The 18,868-nt window shown below is 38.4% G+C and overlaps 4 protein-coding genes across 4 annotated transcripts; 2 read left to right on the top strand and 2 right to left on the bottom strand.

Moving 5' to 3' along the window:
- Positions 1–368: 368 nt before the first annotated feature.
- On the bottom strand, positions 369–2,301 carry LOC140775844 (cytochrome P450 CYP94D108-like). Its single transcript, XM_073119303.1, has 2 exons — positions 2,025–2,301; positions 369–1,921 (listed from the first exon to the last, which is right to left on the bottom strand). The coding sequence occupies exons 1-2, from the start codon at positions 2,244–2,246 to the stop codon at positions 617–619; spliced, it is 1,527 nt and encodes a 508-aa protein (XP_072975404.1). The 5' UTR covers positions 2,247–2,301; the 3' UTR covers positions 369–616.
- A 1,055-nt stretch (positions 2,302–3,356) lies between these two features.
- LOC140776824 (GTPase ERA-like, chloroplastic) lies at positions 3,357–7,189 on the bottom strand. The gene is made up of 9 exons (XM_073120703.1): positions 6,752–7,189; positions 6,145–6,290; positions 5,779–5,919; positions 5,593–5,706; positions 5,343–5,468; positions 4,679–4,777; positions 4,451–4,552; positions 3,811–3,891; positions 3,357–3,713 (listed from the first exon to the last, which is right to left on the bottom strand). The coding sequence occupies exons 1-9, from the start codon at positions 7,101–7,103 to the stop codon at positions 3,627–3,629; spliced, it is 1,248 nt and encodes a 415-aa protein (XP_072976804.1). The 5' UTR covers positions 7,104–7,189; the 3' UTR covers positions 3,357–3,626.
- A 324-nt stretch (positions 7,190–7,513) lies between these two features.
- Positions 7,514–9,525, top strand: LOC140776267 (WAT1-related protein At5g07050-like). Its single transcript, XM_073119913.1, has 7 exons — positions 7,514–7,785; positions 7,868–7,939; positions 8,021–8,137; positions 8,233–8,479; positions 8,570–8,728; positions 8,821–8,972; positions 9,058–9,525. The coding sequence occupies exons 1-7, from the start codon at positions 7,583–7,585 to the stop codon at positions 9,302–9,304; spliced, it is 1,197 nt and encodes a 398-aa protein (XP_072976014.1). The 5' UTR covers positions 7,514–7,582; the 3' UTR covers positions 9,305–9,525.
- Positions 9,526–13,765: 4,240 nt separating this feature from the next.
- LOC140775956 (p-coumarate 3-hydroxylase) lies at positions 13,766–17,976 on the top strand. Its single transcript, XM_073119463.1, has 3 exons — positions 13,766–14,288; positions 16,003–16,397; positions 17,042–17,976. Exons 1-3 carry the CDS (start codon positions 13,799–13,801, stop codon positions 17,687–17,689), a joined length of 1,533 nt encoding a protein of 510 aa, XP_072975564.1. The 5' UTR covers positions 13,766–13,798; the 3' UTR covers positions 17,690–17,976.
- Positions 17,977–18,868: the final 892 nt, after the last annotated feature.

The raw sequence follows: 18,868 nt of genomic DNA, 5'->3' as shown, positions 1-18,868 counted from the left end.
TCAACAAAGGAGTTTAGTGGTACCAGTAAATAATTTATGTATCTATATATTTTAAATTTCATATATCCTTCACATTATTTTTTATAATTTATACGAGACTAAATGGCATGCATACTTGAAGTGAGAGTAATAATTAGAATAAAAGTATTTATGTTATTTAATATTTAACTTGATAAGATATTTATTTAAAATTCTATCTCCTGAATTGTTTTAATTATTTTCATAGATACATACCTCTCATTAGTTTAAGATTAATTTATTCGATTTAAATCTATCTGTGAAAGAGAAATTTAGAAGAATAAATTGGACTTAGAAGTTAGAAAACATATGTGCATTATTGCAAATCTGAAGATGCAAAACAGAGGGACTCAAAGAACAGAGTAGAATTAAAATTCTCAAAAAGGATAGTGAAGTATTTGCCAATAAAATAGGTTTGGTTGGTCTCTGTGCTTTCCTGCCCCTCGTCCACCAGGTGTTTGCTTAATTGTCTCTTCCAAAAACAACTACACATACATAGAGAGAACTTCAAACCTCCATTTATTCAAATCCAAACAACAACGAGAAGAAGAACATGCACAAGTTCCCACAAACAAAGACGCTGAAAACCATCTAAGTCTTACTCCTCTCTCTTCCTCACCAGAACTGGCAACCCGCCTCTCATCCTAAGCGTAAACGAGAGCACATGCTCCGGCGGATTACCACCCTTCTCCTCCGTCCTCACAGCGCGAAGCTTAAACCTCTCGACTATCGACGCCACGATGGACTTCATCTGTATGTACGCCATCTCCTTCCCTAAGCACATCCTCGGCCCGGCGTGGAACACCGGGAACCGGAACGGACTTTCTGGCTTAAAATGCCCATCTTTATCCAACCACCTCTCCGGCTTGTACTCGTTGGAATCCTCTCCCCATATCTTCTCCGACCTCCCCATGGCGTAGGCGCTGTATGTCACAAACGATCCGCTAGTCACGAAGGTTCCATCCGGCATGACGTCGTCGCGCATGCAGGATTGGGTGTCGATCGGCACCGGCGGGTAAATCCGCATAGACTCTGTGATTGCCGCGTGGAGGTAGTTCATCTCGTGGAGCTCGTCGTAGGAGAAGGTCTCGCCTTCGCTGTGGCATCTCACCGACTGGATCTCCTGCACAATCCTCTGTTCGACGTCGGGGCGCGTCGATAAGATCCAGAAGAACCACGTCAGCGCCGACGAGGTCGTCTCCCGCCCGGCGATGAGGAAGTTGATGACCATGTCGCGGAGGAACTCCTCGCTATAGCCCTCGTTCGCCGCGAAGCGCGAGAGCAAGTCGTGGTCTTTGTCGTCCAAAGATCTCGCCTTTCTTGATCGAATAATATCCACGGCGAAATTGTGAACGGCCAAAATCGACTCTTTTATCTGCCTCTCAGAGCCAATATTTAAAAACTTCTTCACCCTCCATGCAACGTCTAAAATGTCAAAGAATCGAGCTCCGACGAGAAACTGAGCTCTTCCGAAATCTTCCATGAAGTTCGAGTTCTTGTTGCTGGGGTAGTCGTCGGACAAGCAAGCTGGATCGACGTCGAAGGCGACCTTGCAGATGTTATCAAAGGCGAAGCGTTCGAGTACGTCTTGGATGTCAACGACGTTATTTTCCTCTTGAGCCTTGGTGAGCAGTGGAAGGAGACGGTTTACGGTCTCGAACTTGACGGCGTTGACTATGAAGTTACGGAGAGACCGCTTGTTGAACTCGAAGCTCGCCGCCTTGCGCTGCGACCTCCATTCCTCGCCGTCGGAGTTGAAGATGCCGTGGCCGAGGAAGTCCTTGAGCATGGTGAAGGTGCGCTCGCCCTTCGGGTAGTTGTCGAAGTTGGATTTCAGTATGTGCTCGACGTTGGAGGGGTTTGCTGTGACGATGCCGCTGACTTGGCCCAGGCTACGGAACACCTTTACGTGCCCAACAAATTTGAATTCAATAATCACGAAAAGAAATATATATCAATCTAATTTATCTTAAAACGCGAGATAATTTCGAACTCAATAAGAATACCATCGTTTGAGTTGAGCTTTGGAGGATGACTTCTGTAGTCCAGTCGAGGAACCGGTGCCGGTTTTTGACGAAGTAGGGGAGATAGCCGATTATTGGGTAGGGTTTGAGGCCATGGACGGATGGTTTCTTCTTTGATGGGCCATGGCGGAAGAAGAAGAAGAGGTAGATGAAGAGGGGCAGGAAGAAGAGGAAGAAGGCTAAGTGGAGAGAAGAAAGCTCCATTTCTGTTTGTTTTTTGGTCTATTGTTTGGATACAAATAGTTGGCATACAAAGAGATAGAGCGGAGGACTTGGTTTATATACTTAGTTCCACTAGTTTTTTTTAAAAATTGAGTTCGAAATAATATTCGTGGTTGTTTGACCGATGAGATGCCACATGCTGCTGTGTGCTTCGTGATTAAGAAACCTTTCTTGCCGCCCAAGGGAGGGAAAGAGAGTTACTTTCTTGCCGCCCAAGGGAGGGAAAGAGAGATAGACATAAACTGGATCTCAATAATTAGCGGTGAAATGTATGTGATGACAACTTGCTGTAAATAAATGCCACACTCCTCGGTTGAAATATTGCTCCATTTTTATTATTTTTATTGTTCAAAAAATTGTAGACCGTACAAACAAACGAATCCTTTCTAACTGTAAGATATCCAACATGCTAAGCCTTAAAATATCTGCTTTGCTGAGCTATTGTTTTGAACTATCGCACCTTAGAGTTAATCTTTTGAGCTAACACACCGCCGTACTGTTAATTAAGTCAAATGGTTAATGTTTAATGACTATTTAAGTTTTGAATTGATCGTAATCTCCTTGGTCCGATAATTACTTATCAATTTTAGAACAGTTGGTAGAACGGGCAGCGTGAAATGAACGTCACAACTTTCTCTCCCCGTTCAAAGAGAGAGGAGAAGGAAAAAAACAAGGATACTTTATTCTAAAATAATGCAATTGAGTAATTCTATAATGAGATAACAAGATAGGGTGAATTTGCAAAATGCAGAACGAATCAGGTCTTTCACGCAAAACCATATTTTATTTTTTTTTCCTCTTTCTCTCTTGTATGCAGCATAATGAATGATAATGTAATAATGTGCCTCACATTCTTCATATGCCGTTTGGAAGCTCTGTATGCTAGATGAGCAAATCTCGGTGTTGGTATCACTGAGATTCCCCATTCTAGTTCTCAGAAAACCTAACTCTTGTTTATGACATTGGTCTGAGACTCTGAGTTCAGCCATGTAAGTAAGAATGATACAAGAGAAGCGAACTAATGATGAGCAGTGATATAAATATCAGATGGCTTACAAAAATAGAAGTGCTGTTCCAATTACTAGTAGAAACTTAACACTAAAAATTGAATCTTCATGTATGAAACTTAAGATAACAATGTACAGAAAAGGAGAAGATGGAAAGAGGAAGAAACCCTAGATGTTTAACACCGTGTGGGCCATACTACAAGTGCAATACCAAAAATGCTGAGAAGCTGAATGCACAAGTGTGCAGAGAGAAACTAAGAATCACAGGTGATACTACTCTGTTAACAAAATTTCCAGCCCTGTATATGAGAGCAAGAATATCAAACAGACAAATTATGTGCGTAAGCAAACTATTTCACAGAACTCGAATTTGACCGCCATAACCATAGTGTCTCAAAAGGCCCTCGTCTTGCCTCCAGTTCTCTTTTACCTTCACTTCAACCTGTAAAATCATAGAGGCACAATCAGAACTTCCTTGAGAATGGGTTAGAATTGCCATATAAAATTCTTAGTACTAAAGTAGCTGCTCTTTTTATGACCTCAAGATAGACTTTCTTCTGCAGGAAATCCTCAATATCAAGCCTTGCAGCTGTTGCCAATACCTTTAGAGCCTTCCCTTCCTGCGTTTTTAATGAAAACATTTAAGAAAAATTAGTGATTTTACAAGGAATAAATTGGATAAGAAATATAATTACAACTATTCATGAAACATGTGTTTGGAAACGGAAGAGAAAAATGAAATTTGCTGAGAAATTCGACATTTTCTAGACAGCTTTGAAGATATAGACACATTCTCTATACAGCTTCCAAGATATGATAGACTCGAAAGACAAATAGACATGAATGCAGATAAACTGAGTTTCGCTATGTTCTGCAAATGACCATCTTTAACACGTCTTTATTTAATACTATGTTCTGGATAGTACTAAAAATCTTCATGTTCTCCAACTTACTACAATGATCAGCAGCAAGTGGAAAAGAAAAATCCCAGACAAAAGGAGTTCTGTTTCTCAAGCAGAATATAATAATAGAAAAGGGCAAAATGATGTATAGGCTCCATTATTATTCAAAGTGGAATAAAGGACCAGAGAAAGTGCACGGGCATAATCAGAAAAAAATTAGGGCTTATAGCAATTTCAGGGAATACTTGTATTCCCTTTAAGCAACTTATTGAGGTACCTTGCCAATGAGTATCATCTTCTGTGATTCCTTCTCGACTACTATTTCAACTTGAATGAAATCCTTTGAGGTAGGCCTGCTAATGTAATTCAGGACATTGACCTGCAAAATTGAGATGATAAGCAAATCAAGAATCCACATTACAAAGCAAAAATGGAGAGAAACAAAGAAAAACAAAGAAAGAAACCAGGCCAAGGAGACAAATGCACAGAAGCAAATAAAATTTACTTGGCAAGCATATGGAACTTCATTCCTGTACTGCATAAAAATTTTCTCCCTCACAATTTCAGATACAAAAAATCTTTCAGGGTGTTCACTGGTGATGTCCTGAAACACGAAGAAAATGCATGATACAGGTTTTAGAAGTGCACTTTCTAGGTAATACATAACTACTAGATGATTATCCAAAAAAGAAAGGAACAAGCATAATAATATCTGCGGAACAGGATGCAGTTTGGACTTATTGGCAGTGGTTGGCCACCAGACAATAAAATCATTCTTCCATTATGTAATAATGCCAAGAACTAGATCTATGCTAAGAAAAATGCAGATCGTTTCAAATATTTGGATCACTGTTAACATCATGAAGAGGTAAATTGTTTCTTTATACTTAAAGTCATTAAGAAAGTAGGTATATCTTTTGACTTATTTCTTATGGATGAAACAGAAGGCCTGACACCTGTCATTCTTTTGACTTTTGAGAACAAAACTTGGATAGCCATGAAGGCGAAATTCTAGATCAGCAAGAATCTGAGGAATTCAGATACACTCAAGCCTGTAAGCTAGGTCAAGCACATCCATGAGTTATTTCATGAGGAAAAACAGTCCTCATTAAAGTCTTCTTTGGGGTCCAGAACATCTGTCACGATCTTGTCAATTGGAATCTGCGTACCTTTGGGTAATAAGCAGGACCAAATGGGAGCTTTGACAATATCCATTCCTTGACATCATCTACTCCATGGCCATATTTTGCACTTACAGGTATGACCTCGTCAACATCCGTGAATTTCTCATACCACTACAAAAGGAAATTAATCACAAAAGAATGAAAGATAAGGCTTACTAAGATAGTAGCATCATTAATTCTGAATCACTGAATTCTATAATCAACTTCAACAGTGAAATTCTTCTAGAAGTGCTACCTCCAGCCGTTTTGCAATTTCCCCTGGCTTTATTAGATCCTTCTTGTTCAATATCAACAGTATAGGAAGCTTGTTTTTCAGGTTACTCACGCCTTCTTCAAGCACATCATCAATCTAAAACTTGAAAATATGCAGGTCATGGTGTGCTTGAATAAGTAAAATAAAATTCTTTATCAGAATGAATACCTTTTGAGGTAACTTAGAAGCGTCAACAACAATGAGGGCACAGTCTGCATTAATAGTAGCACTTCGGACATTCTTCATCATCATGGAATCTAATTTGTGCATCTTCTTTTCAATTACACCAGGTGTATCATATAGTATCATCTGCAAACTAACCCATTACTCTGATAAGCAAATGCATAAGCTGGTTCCCGTATTACTCGCCATGCCATGGAGCATGCTGATACTAGGCAGGAGTCAACATGTAAGTGCAAAGCTTTCTAGCTCACAAATTCATAATAAGATTATTTATTATTATCTTAAACTGACTCCTTGGTCAGACTAATAAATCATTTCTAGAAAACTGAGTTCAATTAATAAAACCAATACCTGATATTCAGGACCAGAACATATACCAAGAATACGATGCCGAGTCGTTTGAGGTTTTTCTGTCACGATTGAGAGTTTTTGACCTATCATTTGGTTTGAAAGAGTGCTCTTCCCGACATTTGGCTTTCCCAACACAGCCACATATCCTGCAGTTGGACAACCTCATTTTTCAAATAAAAGAGTAAAAGCAGGTAACAAAAATGCAGAAATTTGCACCTCCATGGCACAAATAAATTGATTATTTAGTTCCCTTACACAATGGCAGTAGTGAAACCTTAATGAGAGAAAATGTACTTTAACAAGTTAAGGTTGTAATAAAGGATAGTTACATATAATGCACAACTATACAAGATGACAAAATGCAGATATCTACTTAGAGTTATCTCCAACAAAAAAGAAAAGAAGAAAAGATATCATGATCTACTCCAATGGCTTTTTACCAATTAGATTTGATGTAGATATCCAATAAAGGTGTTCTTTTTCTCGATTCACCCTTCCTTGATATCAGATGGTTAAGGGCCAATTCTATGACCAAAACGTAAAAGAAACCAACTTATCTGATCAACTTAAGCACATATAAAGAAAGAAACTCAGAACGGGAACTGACCACTTCGATGGTTAGCACAGCTGGAAACTTCGAGCTCTTCCAGCTCGTACTCGTCGAGCAAAGCGAGATTCCTATCCGGCTTCTCACTCAGAGCCAGAAACGAAGCCGAGGAATCTTCTTCCTCCTCCTCCTCTTCTTCTTCCACTCCATTGCTCAAACTCGAGAATCGATTCCTCTGACTCCTCCCAATATAGCCGCGGCTCGATTTGCCCACAGAAACCGAAGCGCGAAGCGATTCGCGACGCAGGAGGATAAGAGACCAGGGAATAGGAGAAGCGAGAAGGGACGCTCCTCTCTCGCGCGAAGGCGGATGAGGACTCACCGAGATGCGAAGCGATAGTGCTAACTCCATTTAATTTTTGCGCACTGTGAAAACGGAAGCGAGCTCGCCGAGAGGGAAGCAGATAAGAGAGAGAGAGAGAGAGAGAGAGAGAGAGACGCTAGACTGGGCCGGTTTTGGGCCTACTAATATCGACCCATTATATCCAGTTTGGGCAGCCAATCAACGGCAGCCAAGTAGTTGATTCCTGTATCCTGGGCTACACAGGATCCCCTACATTCCTAACGTCAGCCGCTGGCGACTCAGCAAAATCAGCGCGCACCACAGGACCAGTGGACCCATACCACTTTTCTGACACGTGGAAACCCATCGACGTGGATCCCACTCTAAGACATGATATCCACGTGGTACTTGGGCCCACCTCATCCTCCTCTCCCATATATATATATATAGACTCTAGTCGGCCATTTTGATCTCTCTCTCCTCTCTCAATATAACCTCTCTCTCACTCTTACAAAGAGTCTATATATATTTATATATATATTTGTATCATGGGGAGTGGACGAAGCTACAGTGATATATTCCAGAGATCCAAGCCCTACGTTGCAATGATCTCTCTCCAATTTGGGTACGCTGGGATGAACATCATCACCAAGTACTCCCTCACCCATGGCATGAGCCACTACGTCCTCGTCGTCTACCGCCACGCCTTCGCCACCCTCTCCATCGCCCCGTTCGCCCTCGCCTTCGAATGGTATATATCAACGATATCAATATCCTTTTCCGTTCTTCTCTTTTACAATCTATGCTAATATATAGTTTTCTCATTGTGACAGGAGTCACTGGAAGGTGAGGCCTAAGATGACCTTCTCAGTTTTCTGGCAGATATTTGTATTAGCTCTCCTAGGGTTAGTCTTCAAACTTTATATATACAGTCTTCAAACTTTATATAGAACCTTTTACTTAGTGGTAGTGTGTATATATTATAGGCCCGTTATAGACCAGAATTTCTACTACTTGGGTCTAAAGTTGACATCTCCAACCTTCTCCTGTGCATTGAGCAACATGCTGCCAGCCATGACTTTTGTACTGGCTGCAATATTCAGGTAGCTTCCAGATTAATTACCTTACCAGCTACTCAAACTTCTTATTCTTTTCATTCTTACTGTCTGATAGTATCGGTGCCATGAACTTGAAATAGGATGGAGAAGATAGACCTCAAGATGGTGAGATGCCAAGCAAAAGTAGCGGGCACAGTGGTGACGGTGGCCGGCGCGATGTTGATGACTCTTTATAAAGGACCAATTGTGAAGATGATCTGGACCAAGAACACTCATGGATCTGAAGAGCACGCTGTCGCGCAGGAGTCTATGGACAAGGATTGGTTCTTGGGCTCACTCTTCGTCATCATAGCTACCCTTGCTTGGGCTTCTCTTTTCATCCTCCAGGTATGTAAAAGATTTACCTAGATTGCTAGTTCTTTGATTGATGAGTAGTTTTTGGTTACTGTATGTACCCTTGTTGTTTTGCTCTTGCAGGCAGTGACACTGAAACAATACCCTGCTCATTTCTCTCTCACAACGTTGGTATGCTTTGTGGGCACACTTCAAGCCATTGTAGTAACTTTTATTATGGAGCACAAGCTCTCCATTTGGACAATTGGGTTTGATATGAACTTACTTGCTGCTGCCTATGCTGTTAGTCTCTCTCTCTCTCTCTCTCTCTCTCTCTCTCTCTCTTCCTAAAAAAATAAATGGCAATTTGATCATGGTGAATGTTATTTGTGCAGGGTATAGTAACATCAAGTCTAGCATATTATGTACAAGGGCTAGTGATGGCGAAGAGAGGGCCAGTCTTTGCCTCAGCATTCAGTCCTCTGATGATGATCATAGTTGCAATCATGGGATCTTTCATCCTTAATGAGCAAATCTATCTAGGAGGGTAAGCTCATGAACACCTTTATCACGATCAAGGCATATACTAATTCTAATAATTTACAATAATTTTAATGTACTTTTTGGTGCAGTATTCTTGGAGGGATCTTGATTGTAGTAGGGCTCTATGCTGTCCTTTGGGGGAAGTACAAGGAGAATAAGGAAAAAGAAGCCATGGCTTTGCTCTTACCCTTGAAGGAAAATGGAGGAAATAATAATGAGCAGGCCATATCTATCACAGAAGCAGATGGGATTGAGTTGGATGGCAAAAGAGCCAATTGCATGTGCTCCACTTCCCATGGGATCCAGGAAGAACACCATAAAGCTAACTGTTGCTAGTTACCTAGTATTTTTAATTACCAAGTAGAAAAAGAAGAGAGAGAGAGAGAGAGAGAAATTAGAGTGAGAATAAGTAATGTCCACTGATAAAATGAGATTTTGCTTGCATTCCACCTGCTTACTCTCGACAGTGTGCAATGAAGAACTTGAGATAAAGTTGTTCACAGAGCATTTTTAATGTCTAAATTATTTGTACTCCAAATATTTCTCATTTGATTCCACTTTCTTACAGAATGGACCTAGACACTTCATTATAGTATTAAAGCACATTGCTCCAACTGGAAGTGGAGAACAAGGCCCCACATTCTTTTTCATTGCCATAAGTTAATGTTCATGCATGCTAGAATTATAATAATGCTCATGACTATCATTCATCAAAAAGTGGTTCCAGAAAAGGTTATTGTTCCATTGATGTTCATTTGATAGACTCCAATAAGAAACTTCGAATGTAACTCAAGTTAAGTTTCAATGCATCATTCAACATGTTCATATACGAAGATTTAGCTTCACATAATACAGACTTTGTGTTGAATCCTGTTTCACCAACAATCTTAGACTATACTCGTAAGCAGTTTAATATGACTAATTTAATGACCATTAGAAGAAAAAAATTGAGAGATTGATGTGAAACTTGTGAAGCTAGCCAATCCACAATTGAAGCCTAGCTAGAGGAGAAAGACAATGTCCTTTTCATGCCAAGCATATGACAATTAAATAACATAGTACTCAAGGAAATCAATCCAATAGCACTCTGAAAAAATATGGATGTGCTTCATTGTTTGTTTCCATGCATGCAGTAGAAGAGGACAAATTGGCTTGGCTTGGCTTTTTCGCTTTCACCATTAATACAAGTTGTTCCTAAAGCTTCCCTACTCAGAATGCATTTGTAGAACAAACACCTCACATCAAGAGACTTTCTATGTTTAATTTCTTAGTGATGGTTAAACAATATCAGAACAAGATATATTTGGTTGCTAAACCATGCTGGATTACCAATAACTACTTCAAAATACTAATGTTAAAGAATAAATTAATGACCGGACCAATATAATGGATATGACCTAGAACCCAGAATTACTTAAATTAAACAGATGCATTGATGTCATCTTGGATGACAGTAGCATAACAATTAAAAAAATGTTTTTTAAACAATCATATTTTTTACTTTAATTCTCATTAACACTATATCACAAAGGTATTTATTCTTAGACCCTTATATTTCACTTTAGCCTAAAAAAGACTCCTAGTTAAATTTAACATAGTGATAGAATATAAAATATTTCAAAATATAAAAGAAAATTGGGAAAAGGTGTGATATTCATATATTATAGATTTCACTCATTTATAGACTAATTGTCAGTTAAGTAGACTAACATTGAGATGTTTTTGAGGTAATAAAATGGGATTAAAATAGAAGGGAAAAGGTGTGACATTTTTTTACATTAAAATTTCTCAGAAAGAAAAAGAGAAGCAATTGTGGTATGACCAATTTAATTTGGGTAGTGACACAAAAGTAGCCATATTATTCTAACTCCAATGTCCTATCCTTTTCTGATAGAGGCTTTGTTCTACTTTGCTACCTACTTTGAGAGTGGGATTATAGATTATATATGATCCTAACTGAATTAAGCATAAGTGGAGCAGACGAGGACAGTAGTGAGAGGGAAAAGAGTCCATGAGATATATATATATATATACTAACATAGTAATTAATCTAATCCAATTACAAGAAACTTTAGTTTGTGAATATGAAGCTGTTGATTGCTTTTGACTAAAAAAATAACTAAGCATGCATTTTGAACTACAACAAAGAATGGCGAGTGGAGACAGGAGTGACTTCAATTCCTTATTAACTAATTGTGCAAAGAAAGTTGGATATAGTCAGTGCTCGATCTTAACTACTTCGTGTATACTTCACTTCTAAGTAATTAATTTCACTGTGAACTGGACCTGATTTCATTTAAAATTACTCGTGTTTCATTGATGCCAATATTTTTCGTTATGAATAAAATACAAAATGACCGAATTATCTACACCATCTTAAAAATCAAATAATCTTTTTATTAGATAATTAGACGTCTCATTTAATAGTTGCAATTTAGTTTTGACCACGGGAAAATTAAGCTTTCGTTCACTTGTAAAATACGAATTAGTATCCTCTAAAATAAGTCTTCTTATAGTGCTATAATAATTCTTAAACTTACTATTGTAGTCATTACTATGTCTTAAGATTTACAAAAGCTCATATTAATGTGAAGAGAGATATAATAACCTCAATTGAGCACCTTTTATACACACATCAATTTCCATCCAAGCCCGGCCCAAAAAATAGCCCACTATGACCCCCAAAACAATATATACTTTTGCGGCCCAATATTAAAGGGTCTCTTAAAAATTATGTGTATTGATTTAAGAACATAGAAGCTTTGGAAAAATAATTTTAGGATGTTGTAGATTAAAAGCTTGTGAACTAATAATAAACTACTCCATAATTTGAGCTGATAACAATTTAATGAATAATAAGAAAAACAAAATCATATATATATATATATATATGATTAATAGTAATAAGGACGAGTGATTTGGATTTAGCTCAACGAGATTAATTTACTTAGCTTATTAAATTATCTATAACCCATCAAATATATATAGAGTTATTTTAAGTCGAATACGAGCGATCTAAGTTTTGTGGTTTATCGCTGGGAGCCACGTGGATTTGTTTGCTCCACGTGTCTTCCTTGTAGACACGAAAATAGTGCGGACCTTGCGTATTTTCCAGCGCCACGTAATCGTGACGGAGCAGTTCAGTGTTGGTGTTCGCTGTTCACTACTTCTTACCTACTCTTTATGTCCTCTTGTATGGGACCCAATAAAATATATTTGTACCAACCAATGAGGGTTGGTAAGGAGGTAATATGATCCACTTTAATTTTAAATAATTATTATTGAAAAAATTATTTGGTAGTTTGATAGTTTTAGTTTAATGGCTTGATTTGTTTGATGACTCTACGGTATAGTTAATTTAGAGGAACAGTTTGATAGTGTCCATATCTAGCATTCGAGCTCTTGAATGATTAAAAAAAAATTAGAAGTAATAAGATCACCTCTGTATTCAGATTTTTACTAATATAAATATTAGGATCGATGTTCAGTAGATATATTTTTCACATTATTAAAGAGTCCTAATGCTAGATTTGGATTAGATAAAGAGTCAATAATATCTCTTTGATATAAATGCATGCATGTCTCACCAAGCTTTAGCAATTATTTACGGTCTATCTAAGCTTCAAGTCATTGCGTCGCCAAATTATTACTTAAAAAATACTGTCGAGCTTCTTCTCTAATCCCCGCTATGTCCCAGAACCATCCAACCAAGAGAAGCCAAACCATCACACTAAACCACCTAGTAATTTTCTCTATAATAATTATTTAGAATTAAAATTAACCCTATAATATTCCTAGTCACAAGGGAGGTATCAACCAACTTTTCTTAAAGTTTCTTAATTTTAATAGATTTTACAATCACATTAATGATCTCTCTTGAAAAGAAACCAAGTCATAACTAGAATTAATACTAGTCAATTAGGTTAAGGAAAAAAAAAAACCCCAGAGTCTATTAAATCCAAACTAATTTGGGACATTGGAGAGGTCTTCTACTATTAGTCTATCATCCATCACAGTCCAAATCCTGAAGCGGAATAAGTTAATTAAATTAAAGTAATCTCGGTTTTAATTTAAAAATGAGAGGACTCCAACGAAAGAGTTAGCACACAACTTGCCTGAGCTCTTTGTATGTTAATTAAAAAGATGCAATTTATTTCCTATATTATAAGTTCCCAGATCATGCAAAGAGTTCCAAACCCACGTACTTGTTCCTCCCCTCCCACAGGAAAACGCCAGCCACTGGATCCACCCAAAACCATTAGCTCCACCCTCCACGTAGAATTCATTCTCCTACTTGTTCTCTCTCTTTTTTTTAAATATAATAATAATACTAATAAGTGTCATCAAACCTATATAAACTTCTTATTAATTTATTAATACCTTACTACCTACCACAAGCAGTACCAAAAACCCATAAATTAGATAATAATGATAATAATAATGATAATAATAACAATAATAAGATAAATAGTCATCATCCTCCACCCACCAAACTCCAATTTTGCCAACCACACACACACACTTTGTGACATTTGACTCTGGAAAATATATATTACTAGTAGCTTCACTGGCCTTACCAACTCCCTTCTTATTTATTTACTTCCAGACCTAATAAGTGATGTTTTTCAATAATAACCCTTTAACCATTTATATTTGGGAAAAACCACCATAGACAAAGCGGCATTAGTGTACTCGAATTTATTTTTTTTCTGATTTATATACCACAAAAAAATATTTCCACCTACTTACCTACCACCACTGGCGCCCGTATAAATATCTCCCCTCCATCTCCGGACTTAGCCAAATCCTTCTCAGTAGTAGTCTACCGCCATGGATCCGTCTCTCCTTCCGATCCCGATTGCTATCTTTACCGTCCTAATCGGCGCCCTCCTCTATCGTCTGCTCCGGTACCGGCTTCCGCCCGGTCCGCGCCCCTGGCCGGTGGTCGGGAACTTGTATGACATCAAGCCGATCCGGTTCAGGTGCTTTGCCGAGTGGGCGCAGACCTATGGTCCGGTTATGTCGGTCTGGTTCGGCACGACTCTCAACGTGGTGGTGTCGACCTCGGATCTGGCCCGGGAGGTGCTCAAGGAGCACGATCAGCAGCTCGCCGACCGGCCGAGGAGCCGATCCGCCGCTCGGTTCAGCCGGGACGGAAAGGATCTGATCTGGGCCGACTACGGGCCCCACTATGTCAAGGTGAGGAAGGTCTGCAACCTCGAGCTCTTCTCGCCCAAGAGGCTTGAGGCGCTTAGGCCTGTTAGGGAAGATGAGGTCACCGCCATGGTGGAGTCCATCTTTAGAGCCTGCAGTAATCCAGGTATGCTCACTTCACAAGTTCTAATCTTCTTTTTTTTCTCTCTAATTTCTTTTGGGGGTCAGATCATTTCTGCAAATCACCAATTTGTTAGCCTCTTTGCAAACCAAAAAAATAGATTGCGGTGATATCAAAGAATAAACAAAATCTTTTTGTTCTCTATGATCTATTTTTTCGTATCGCACCCTATTATTTGTTTTAATAATGTCTTATTTTGAATAAAATTACTAACAACATGAATCATTCCAAGTTGGGCGACTTAACAACGGAAGCAAGGGTCTAATTAAGAATAATGAAAAGATAGGTTGTAACTTGTGCAGAATTTGTAGACAGATTAGAATTATAGTCTGATCAGACTACAAGATCTAAATGGCTGCATTACTGTAAGGAGGAATTGATACAAGGCAAGAGGAATTGAATCTAAGGTACCATTTTAGTAGTAAAAATTCTTAATGTTTAAACGATTAGTTTAGTTGTATTGGCAAAGAATCCGGAGTGTGTGGGACTGTGGGGTTTCAGTAGGTGGTGAGTGGTTGGTGGGCTGAGTGACATGGATGCATGTAGTTCTGTGTTATTGTTAAATTGTTGGAGCGGTACACTGGCTTTTGACTAATAAATATTATGATGCTAGCAAATTTAAGAGGGCATAAATTAGATAGCATGTGGTCTTTATTAAAAGCTAGAAATAATTTTGTCATGCTACAGTTATTTTATGGTGATTTACTGCGATTTATTAAATTTTGCGCCTCTATTGAATGCTATAGAGCATGTCGATCCCCAATTGGACCTTAATAATGACACATTGGTTAGTTAAACTCCAATGTTAACTTGCTTCCAAGAAGAAGCAAAGTTTTAGAAGGATACAGAAAGTTGGCAAAGTTGGCATGAATGGTTGATTCAGGCCTACTTGAAGAATCCAATTTCCACCAAGACCTTTTTTGGTAAAGGTCAATCACTTACATCATTGCTGAAAAGTTCTTTACCTCAAAATTACGTGATTACCATTGGAATTTTGATGTTTTGTGAATAGTATAGCATTTTTAGTTATCAATTTTAATGGGATTCAATAGTTGTAATTGATGCTTAGATGTCTATTATTTTGTGATGTCATTATGTTGGCATAGAGAGGAGAGAGTGGGACCATCTCCTCAACTTCATACTTTTTTTTCTGTGGTCGCAATCTGTACTTTAGCCATATTGTGCAAAACCTCTTTTTCTTTTGACATATTTGCAGTTTGCTTCTCTTGTTCTTTTTTCATGTATATATGTGTGTGTGTCTATGGAAGAATCCCTATAGTTTGAAATAGAGATTCTTTTTAATGAAGTCCTTTAGTTAGTTTAATAGTCAAGTCACCTAAGTTTTCAACCATCTCATTTAGAATGTTAAATGGGCAAACAATTATAGGAGGTTTGTTTCAACTAATCTATAGACATTCTTTCCCTGATTATTGATTATTTATTGAATTATTCAAGAAAAAGTTAAAATGAAGGAAGAAGAAATAAAAGGTTAAGTTCTACAAAGTTGATGAGCATCATCAAATTATTGCTCGCAAAACAACCTTCCTGATCATTCTTTCTTGCATAAGCATATTTTTCGAATTAGCTACCTGCCTTTATATATGCAAAATTTAGTATCATTGGTGATAAAGCACATATTTCTACTAGCCTGAGGCCCTAAACTCACAACTAATATGATCTACAATCTTCTCTTCCTCAGACAAGGTAGGGAAGAGCTTGGTCGTCCGTGAGCACCTTGCTGGTGTGGCCTTCAACAACATAACAAGGCTCGCCTTCGGGAAGCGGTTTGTGAACTCAGAAGGCATTGTAGATGACCAAGGAGTTGAGTTCAAGGCCATTGTGGCTAATGGCTTAAAGTTTGGAGCATCTCTTTCTCTTGCAGAGTTTGTATGGTGGCTAAGGTGGATGTTCCCACTTGATGAAGAGGCATATGCAAGTCACAACAATCGAAGGGATTTCTTGACCAAAAAGATTATGGAGGAGCACACTAAGGCTCGCAAGGAGAAGGGGGCAAAGCAGCATTTTGTGGATGCCTTGCTTACTCTCAAGGAGCAGTATGATCTCAGTGAGGATACCATTATTGGACTTCTTTGGGTGAGTCAACTCTCTCTTTTGTTGATTCTTACCATAGTGTTCTGTTTCGTGTCAATATTTTGTGCTCAGGTAAGCAAAGAACCATTTGTGTAAATTAAATCTTAGTTGGGTTGGTGACATGTTGCTATCATGGGGTAGGTGGGGGTTGAAAAATGTCCATCTGCTTCCGAGTGGGAACTGGGGCCTTGTTTTTCTTTATGTTAAATTCAATCTTGTTTTTATTTATGTTAAGTTCGATCAACTTCGGGTATCAGGAGGGCAAGGTAGGTGCAGCCTTTTTGCTGCTGCCCAGTCATTGTCACTAAGTGACAACCTCTAGGTAGAACTTGCAACCTAAAGAAAATATATGAAGCCTTGAATCCCATATTTGTCATAATTAGGATCAAGACACAGAAATATAATGTTCATCCCCTCCGTAAGGGAATATATAATGTTAATCGAGATAAGCAAGGAGGTTCATCAATTTTGGACTGATAGCATTTTGAAAATCCAGTTCTAATACCATGACAAATTATAGATTAATGCAAAACCTTAAATTTTAGGGTAATTAATCAACAATGTATATTGTCCCTTAACACTTTGCCCATGCCTTTGTTTCTACTTTGTCTTCTATTATGCTGATACTTTTCTCCCTCTACATGCAGGACATGATCACTGCCGGAATGGATACGACAGTCATAACAGTTGAATGGGCCATGTCGGAACTTGTCCGAAACCCCTGGGTGCAAGAGAAGGTCCAGGAGGAGCTCGATCGTGTTGTCGGCCAGGACCGTGTCATGAACGAAACCGACTTTTCTAACCTCCCTTACCTACAATGCGTTGTCAAGGAGTCTCTCCGGCTGCACCCTCCTACTCCTCTCATGCTCCCTCACAAAGCCAGCTCCAACGTCAAGATTGGCGGCTATGATGTTCCAAAGGGTTCCAACATCATGGTTAATGTTTGGGCTATCGCCCGCGATCCGAAGCTCTGGAAGAATCCCTTGGAGTTCCGGCCAGAGAGGTTCGTTGAGGAAGACATCGACATCAAAGGCCACGACTTCCGTGTTCTGCCGTTCGGGGCAGGGCGGCGCGTGTGTCCCGGTGCGCAGCTAGGGATAAACCTAGTGACATCCATGCTAGGGCACTTGTTGCACCATTTTAAGTGGCAGTTGCCCGAGGGGGTGAAGGCGGAGGACGTTGACATGACGGAGAACCCCGGGATGGTCACGTTCATGCATACACCATTGCAGGCTGTCGCAATTCCGCGGCTACCATCACAGCATTTGTACAACCGTGTGCCTGTTGAGATGTAAGGCTATGGAGTTAATGGTTATGATCTTTTGATGCTTTTGTTGTCTCAATTTATATATGATCAGGGTCTTGTAACGAGGTCTCTCTATCATCTATAGAGATATGGACTGCCTTTATATTATCTCACTGAACAATACCAACTGCTTCAAACTAATGAGCATGAATGTAAGCAAAATAACATTTGGAAATTACACAAGATTTGCTATCTATTGTACTGATGAAGAGCATGTAATAATTGGTCACAGGGAAGTGAAATATTCCATTAGAAAGAACAGTATTCCTTAGTGTATGATTCTGTCTTTCTTTATTAATTCCTGTGATCAATATTGCTTAATTCTTTTGTCATGTCATATATATTTCAATCAATTTGCTTCTAATCAACCAATCTCAGCACCCGGTTGATTGCTGTAAGTTAACAACCACCTCATTTTTACAACTCCATCATCCTCAATAAATGATGCTCGAACATCCTGTTAGTGGTGCCGCACTCTGTAGGATAAACTCACCCTTCTCTATCTCCTATATTAGAATCCAAGTCTTAAACTGGAGATATGCTTACCTATAGAATTCAAGAATTGGTTGGGTCAAAGTCAATTTGACTAAAACTCTCCCCACATATTTAAGTGGTTTTGCTTCTCTACTATAACCTACGGAATTAAAGATATTAAAAAACAAATAAAGGGATGCTCAATGAAGTTGCCTAAATATATTTTTTTCCCATTGGAATATTTTCATGATTAATGATATTCTTTTTATCGATGGGAAATGTCATGACCCTATTATACCCCCCAAAAAAATGATGAATAGTATTAAGGTTTTTTTTACATATCAGATAGTCACTATATAAAATTTAAAATGCACAATTTTCGTTTAATTTCTAGATAGGTGTACCTAAAAAATGAATAATTTTACTCAATATACACTAGGATTCGGCCAAGTACTCTTTTATACGTCATAATTCCGAGCACTGTTTTTTCTTCATATGTACTTTTCAAAATACTCTTCAAAAATCTTATATTTATATATATATATATATAACCTTGGAGATATCTAATTATTAAGATGGATTAATTTAGACATAAAAATATGGAGTTATATTTGTTCGAGTTCTCATAAATTGAATTATTAAGACATAATTTTAAAAAATAGTGGATTAAAAAGTATATATTAATTATATACAA

The sequence above is a fragment of the Typha angustifolia genome, chromosome 14 (genome assembly GCF_048772165.1).
Source record: "Typha angustifolia cultivar Huaian chromosome 14, ASM4877216v1, whole genome shotgun sequence".
NCBI lineage: Eukaryota > Viridiplantae > Streptophyta > Magnoliopsida > Poales > Typhaceae > Typha > Typha angustifolia.
Note: the sequence above shows the minus strand (reverse complement) of the source record. Positions and strands in the feature narration are given on the sequence as shown.